This window comes from Pteropus vampyrus, unplaced genomic scaffold (assembly GCF_000151845.1).
Source record: "Pteropus vampyrus isolate Shadow unplaced genomic scaffold, Pvam_2.0 Scaffold139, whole genome shotgun sequence".
NCBI classification, from domain to species: domain Eukaryota; kingdom Metazoa; phylum Chordata; class Mammalia; order Chiroptera; family Pteropodidae; genus Pteropus; species Pteropus vampyrus.
This window is the reverse complement of record NW_011888920.1, coordinates 531,786-539,754: the sequence shown is the minus strand read 5'-3', so window position 1 is coordinate 539,754 and position 7,969 is coordinate 531,786. Positions and strand designations below refer to the sequence as shown.

General features: G+C 31.7%; 1 protein-coding gene across 1 annotated transcript in view; it reads right to left on the bottom strand.

Annotated features, from left to right (window-relative positions):
- Positions 1–948: 948 nt before the first annotated feature.
- DYNC2H1 (dynein cytoplasmic 2 heavy chain 1) overlaps positions 949–7,969 on the bottom strand; it is a 274,915-nt gene continuing 267,894 nt past the window's right edge. The window contains exon 85 of the mRNA XM_023535396.1: positions 949–1,466. Coding sequence (XP_023391164.1) covers positions 1,308–1,466 — 159 coding nt within the window. The 3' untranslated portion in view covers positions 949–1,307. The remainder of the gene's footprint in view (positions 1,467–7,969) is intronic.

Here is a 7,969-nt window from a genome sequence, read left to right as displayed (position 1 = left end):
CAGGGTGGGAAATGAGATGCTGAAAATATATCAAGGAACTTAAGTCGTATTAGTAATGTTCTTAAGCTGTGTTTGAGGTACAGGTGTTCATTCTATACTTTATACTGTATATTACACTATATATATCTGTGTTTGAAATATTTCACAGTGTTCTTTATAAGTAAAAAAAAAAAAGCGGTCTTGATTCCCTTAATATAGTGAAGAAGGAGACATTGTCAGAAAACCCTCAAGGTAGAACATGCATGCAGAGGGCACTCGGTGTTTGAAGTAAAAGAGGCCTAGGCTGATCTGAGAGCTAAGTTTACAATTCAAAGCATTTCCCCCCTATATTCTCTTAAGTTTTACAGAGGTGACTTTTCAGTGAAACTATGTCATGTAATGAGTATTTTGACTAGCACTGTCAATTCGTTTTCTCTTCTTGCCAGAAACTCGGCTGTGGCAAATATTTGTCAAAATGAATTGATCAACATGCGGTGCTGAAACATCCCTGCTCGTTCCTTTCAGCATACTCAGTTCCAAGATGGTATGTACTAAAGAATTCGGCTTTGCTGACTCTGTTTCTCCCTTGAGGAGAGGGAGAGCTGAAAAAGAGAGTCTTCCCCTTTGCCACTTTACCAATTTATTAGTTGAGCAAGTCATTTAACCAGTATCTCATTTTTCCCATTAGTAAAATGAACGCCATAATGAATATAATATCCATCCATCCATCCACCCACCCATCCACCTACCTACCTATAAATTAATCACTTGGAGCAGTGCCTACCATCATGTAGTTAGTGCTACCTAAGCCTTAGTTATTATGTATTGGTCATATACAATCTATTGGTTTTGAATAAAATTCTACAAACGACAGCTATTTGATTAAACTGTGGTTTGTGTTGTGAAAACAAAATGGACCTTTAACACTTTAAAAATAGAATATTGAAAAAAATATATTTTATTAAATAATTATAATGCAAAATCGACAAAACGTTTATTATTGATTCCTTAAATACACTATTTTAAACATCTTACCTAAAACATTAAAATTTTGAGCCAGTGGAAGAGTAAACTGCCTCGCAGAAATATTTAATGTTATACAGGAAACACACCATTTTTAACATTAACTCCATTAAGTTACATCTTTAAAAGTATATTGTGCTGCCATTATCCAGTAAAATACAAACTCAATGAGAGTAACAACATAGGGTGACGATATGCTAATATTTTGAACTAACATTTCAAATGCAGACTTACCACATATTTTATTTAAAGTTTAGATAATAAACGTTTCTTTTTGCAAAGACAGTTTTTATTGCCATTAGATTCTACTGATTTTTTAGAAAGAGAGCTGCTCCACACTGGATCCACTGGTCTTGGTTGCCTCCACATGGAACATCGATATTGGTTACCACACGATCCCTTTCAGCACTCGTGTAAACAGGCAAAGATATGCTCTCATCTGGGGAATATGGACCGTATGCACTCTGTGTAAAATTAATTTCATTTTAAAATACAGCAATATACTGTTTTGAAGCTGATCATTAGATAACCAAAGAGACAAACAAAACCCTCCCATAAAGTTTTACTTAACATTTTATTATGAAATGCTTTAAAATAAAGACTACCATAATAAACCCCCATCATCCCGCTGCAACAATTAACTCATGGCCAATTGTTTCATTTATAACTTTCCTCTAGCCCCAAATACTGTGGTATTTTGAACCAAATCCTACACATTAGAAAATTTTATCTATAAATATATGTCTAAAAATAAAGCATAAAAATATACTCGCAATACTATTATATTTGAAAGTATTAACAATAGCATATATATCTATTATATCATTATCCCATAATTTCTAAAATAGTTTTATTAAAACCATATTAAAGTCCATACGAGCACTGTGTTGCTATATCTCTATGTCTTCTAAATTTATAGGTTTTTCCTCTTTTATCCCTTGAAATTTGCTGAAGAAACTAAACCAAAGACTTTCCCGCATTCTGACTTTTGTTGCCTACATTCCCATGGTATTATTTTTATAAACTGAATCTGGAGATAAGCTCAGATTCAAATTCAATTTTTGGCAGAACACTGTATAGGTGGTAGTGTATCTTTCCATCAACAGGACATATGGTTGGTTGTCTCTATTTTTAGGTATTAGGAGCCACTGGTGATCATTATTACATTCAAGAATATAAAATAATTTAACTCTATCATTCTTTCTTATTTCCAGTGGGAGTATATCTATAAAGAGAAACTTCTACTTATCAATTTTTTGATTATCGGAAGGGGCAGTTCATATAGGAAATTCTAGATAAATGCTATCGAATTTCCCTTTGTGTTTTAAAAATAATTTGTTTCCTAGTATACTGTAAAAGTGATCAATGATTGCCACACCCTCTTTTTTTAAAGTATCATTATGACTGGTGGATTGAAACATATCTGATGAACTTCAATCCAACACAGTTATTATCTTATTGATGTTCAAATTGTCAATCTTTGTGCAGGAGGAATTTTTAAATTGGCTCCTGAGTTTTTGCTTTGTTTTGTTTTTGATGTGTCATTTACATTAGCTTCTTTGCTTTCCAGTATGTGAATATTACAACCTCGTCTTCTGTATTTTCTGTCTCAGAAATCTACTAGTCATTAATTTAAAGATCCTTGGTGTCTTTAATAAGAAATGGTATCAGAGATCATAATCTGGGTGCTAGAAATGATCTATCATTCCCTGAGGATTTTTTGGTGACTGAAGCTTAGAAATACATATTTAAAAAATCATGAATTCACTATAGTATTTCCAGTTCAAAGATCAATGTTTTTACTGAACTGATATAATTTCATCCAACCAATGGATTATTACTTATTTTTTAGAGTAAGAGTAAAACTTAAAAGTGAGACTTATTCTAAAATTTTACAAGTGACGAATCAGAAAGCTATAGTTTACCATGGTAACCTAGTTAGAAAGTGGTAAAGTTGCCATAGATAATACAGTTGAAAAAGTTTTTGGCGTATGAATATCAGCACTTAAATACTCTGTTATTCTGTTCCTTTTCAAAATAGAAGATAATAGCATTTAAAGAAATAAATCATTTTCAGGTTCTGGAGTACCTGTGTAGGAGTTCCTGACTCTAAGTAGGTTACTCTCTGAGCATTAGTTTCCCTGTTACAGAAGAGAGATAAACATTTATCCACCTAACAGGATGGTGAACAATCAATGATATATTAAAGAGATCAAATATAAAGTATTATTTATCTACATATCTCTAATTCTTTGGACTGCATATACCTGCCTTTTCCTTAATTCCTACTAATTCTCAAATCAACTAGAAAAAAATCCCAGCTTTTTAGCATCCACTACATGTCACAGATGGTGCTAAGATAGAAAGAAATGAAAATAGAATGTTTTAAATTTTTCCATGAAGGAAAAAAATATTTAAATATAAGTGGACATTATTTTCTAATCGCTCTCACTCGTGCTCCCTCCCTCCCTCCCTCCCCTCTCTCTCTCTCAAATGCGCACACACACTTGCACTCACTGTTCTAACTCTTCTAGTCGGTGATATACATCAGTTAAGTCCTTTTGAAAACTCATTCATTCCTAACATTCCTAAATCTTATCCTGATTTACATACAAAATTCATTCTTTATGGAGAATCATTGCCTAAATAGATAAAAACACCATCTGCCCTGAATCTTTCTAATTTCCTGTTTGTACTGATGATTCTGTGAGTTATTCATCCAACAGTATTTTATGTGCTAATGTTGTGTCTAGAATTATAACAGCTAAGCATTTCAGTGTATATTCAAATAGAGAAAATAATCTTTGAAGCTTAAAACTTAGTTTAATACACAATATACACATCAAACATCCAGTATATAATTTTTAGAAAAATGATTACTTTAGAAAACAAACTACAACCCTGGAGTATATAACCTAGTAAGGATTAATGGAGAGAATGAATTCTGGTTGGGCCTCAGAAAAAATACAGGATAGGAAGATAAGAGAATTTTCAACCATTAGTCACTGTCTAATCTCTTCCCTCTTCTCCAATTCTGCTTAAATGGCAAAGCTTTAGGAATCAGAAATTCTCGTAATTGTTATAATTCCTTAGCCATTCCTAAAGTTAGTAACCTAGTGCAGGCTTTCTTTTGGTGTTGCCTTTAAATTCTTTAGCAAACAGCAGACAACATTACATATTTGTTGAACAGAAATGACCAGAATCTATGAATGTTTACTTATAATCCCAGGAAAGGTTTTAAATTATTTTTCTCTACCACCTAATATTTGCTTTGCCTCCCATAACTTCTTTGGCCAAAAGTGAAAACAGAAACTTCAGATTGATATGTTTTAAAACACTATTCATTTTTATTTAGGATATTTTCTCTATATTTCTTCATTTTAATGCCAAGCAATTTTCCCTTGAAATTAGGAATTTAATAGTTATGCAAAGTTGATTCCTCACATATTCACTCTCAGTTTACTAGTTCTGTATATATTTACTAGTTCTGCTTTCAGTTATAGGTTTTTTGTTTGTTTAAGGAGAGGGTACAATGTTCCTATCAAAACCTACAGTGTTTTAAAAGCAAAACACCACATTTGCTTCTTAAACTTTTGCTTTTCACTTCTAAAAATCTCTTAAATAGTAAATGTTATAAGCTTCTGTAAAAAAAAAAAAAAAATTGAATGAACTTGCTCTTAAGTCTCCAATAAATAAAGGATCAAAGTAGCAGAGCTAGGTACTTTGGCATTGTCACCGTTAGCACAATAACTTGTGCAACTAGACGTTCCATGAATGTTGTTTAACTGAAATAAACTCTGATGACACAATTTCTTCTTTAATATGTTTCTCTTAACAGACAAAGCATAAGGCCCTGCTGGGTTGAAATATTTGGATGAAATTAAAATTTTATTAATAGCTATTAACATATAAATTAAGGGCTCAATTAAGCAAAATAGGAGCTACACTAGGAAGACTTCAAATAATTCATACTATATGACACATAAACAAGTTAGTTTGATATAAATGGAATTTAATAAAAATCTATATAATATGATTAATCTAAAGTAGTTAATGATTTCACATAGCCTATTTAGTTAAACTAGAAAGTGGTCCAATTAACTCAGTCAAAAATGAGACTAAATTTGAAATTTCATACTCAAGCCCATGCCCATGGGAAAGTAACATAAAAGTACAGGTTTACTATAAAATAGCAGGCAGAAGGCAACAGGCTAATATTTGAAAGGCAATGCATTTTACAAAGGTGAATGCTGATATTAGGTATCATTTAGCCAACAAACCAAAAAATATAACAAAATAAAACATAAAAACCAAACAAAAACCAAAACCCTCCAACAAAAAACAAAATTATCTAGGTTAATTATGTTAACTATTTGACCTAATTTCAACTCAATTTCATTATTATAAAACATACATGAAGGCAAATCGAAACATATTTTTCATCATTTTATTCATAAAGTTCAACTAACTTATTCTAACACATGCTTTCTGAATATTTATGAATCAAGTCAATGAACAGCTCTTTTCTAGAAAAGGAGATGTTAGTAAATCAAAGCTTTAATCTACCTAATAAAGTGGCATAATTTATTAATGCAACTATGGAAAAAATAAATATCTCAAAACAGGAAACAAAACAACTTGCTAACAATGAATATTTTGAGAATTTGCTCTTTCAAGATGTCTAGTTACTCTTTAAAATGTATTTTGGTACAGAAATACTTCCCTCACATTTTTCAATAATACAATGCTAACATCGCTTTCATAATAAGTCCTTAAGAAAAAAAAATACTGTCATATAGAAAAAATTTTAAATATTCATTACTTTTATTAAATCAATGCATACAAGCAAAGTTTTCAGCATATATCTTCTTATATTCATGGTGATAATATTTTAATATAGACATAAAAGAATATAAAGGACATTTTTGTGAGTTGCTTATGGAATCATTTTATAGCTATATTTTTCTATGGACATGCAGTTGTTTCTGAAGTTGAATTACCAATTGCTGTGCCTGTTGGGAGGTCTAAGCCTATGGGGCTGGCTCAGGGATCCGATGTCACTGTGGGGATGATAAACCCTAAACAGCACTCCTTTACTGAAAAGGTAGAACAAAGGCAAACTTATGACCTCTGGAATGTCAGAATTGGGTATAATCTCAGACTGTCCTATCACAAAAAGCAGTATTTCCCAAACTGTATCATGTGGATCAGGAGATCTAGATGAAGGGGAAGGGGTGCATGAAAAAGTTGTGTGTTAGGTATAGCTAATCTTTGGGATCTCTCAGAGTTAATATTCTCAAACACGTCATGAATTTCCAAAGGCAGGAAATACTGTTTTTATTAAAACAGTATTTTTTTACTTGACAATTTGTCACAGAGAACCATTATGAAATAATGTTGTATAGAGTACTTTTTGGAAAATACTTTGGAGAAACCAAATGTGATTTGGGGAGTAAAATCCCCAAGGGAAATCTTAATTTGGATTTATGTTAATTTAACCATCAGCACTGAGCTGGAACTGGAACAACTTTTAAGAATCTGTATCATGAATGAATAAATGTATAAATTAATAGTATGAGTATAAGTTATATTATCTCAGTGCACATACATAATGGTAAACAGAAACATTGGGAAAATATTTTTACCAGCATTTTACTTTTAATTGTCCTTGAGAATTTCTAATTCTAATTTTGTTAAGTGGCAAAGTACACTACATTTATCATAAAACAATAGTAGAGCTCCCTCCTCTCCCACCCTATGAAACTCGTAATTTATTTACATCTTTTGTTAACTATTGTAACATATTAAAACAATGTCAAAGAAGTTCTTCAATTTTCTGCAATCTAAAATGTTCTTTAAAAAATGGAGGTGCAATCTACCTCACATGAATATTGTGCCAATGATTTGTTGTTGGGTATGTTTTGGCTGAAATGAAGCTATTCAAGACCATTAGCTGTCAGATAATGTTGTGAAAATAATTTGTGAGAAACTTTCTTCTGATCTAAAAGGGATACCACCAAAATTCTGAACTGCATTATTTCACCCAAGCTTATCAAAGGATTCTGTACCTTCTGCAATAAAGGAGCCATAAATAAATAAAGGAGCAGTAAATGGAAAATTAATTCTTTTTACTGGCTTACATAAATTGATATTGATGCTTCCTTCTATTTTATGCCAGTTCCTTGCCTCCTAGTAAAAATGCATTAAAATGTTGATGTTACCCTTCCCCCTCCTTTTCTGTAAAACTTACTAAAAACAGTTACAACTGCCCTCAAAAACAAAACAACAACAAAAATCCTTAAGCAGAAGTTGGAGTGTTTAATAGTTGATATAAAGTCAGCAAACTTTTTTGTAAGGGGCCAGATAGTAAATATTTTAGGGTTTGTGGGCCATATGGTCTCTGACACAACTACTCAGCTCTGCTGTTACAGTCCGAAAGCAGCCATAGACAATATCTACTCAAATAAGCAGGACTGTTTTTTAAACAAAAACTTTATTTATGGATACTGAAATTTGAATTTCATATAATTTTCAGGTCATGAAATACTATTCCCAGTTTTCAACTATTTAAAAATGTAAAACCATTCATAGCTCACATGGCTATGGGTGGCACAAAAATAGCTACTGGATTAGGCCCATGGGCTGTAATTTTCCAAGCTCTGGTTTATGTTGTTAGGTTGGCTCAGTTTTTGGTCTAAGAATTAAGCGCCATTACCTGGATTTAAATTTTAGTTGCCTACCTATTAATATGTTATCTTGGTCAAGTTACTTGGTCAAGTATAGCCTTTAAGCTTTAGTTTTCTTAGTTTAAAATGGAGATGACAATTCCTATTTCAAAAGTTTTTGGAAGGCCTAAGTATCTTGCATTGTAAATATTTTGCACAGTGCTTGGCACATAATCAATACAAATAAATGCTAATAATTATTGCTCAAATAATAACAACAAACTCTAAATAGCATCTTTTAC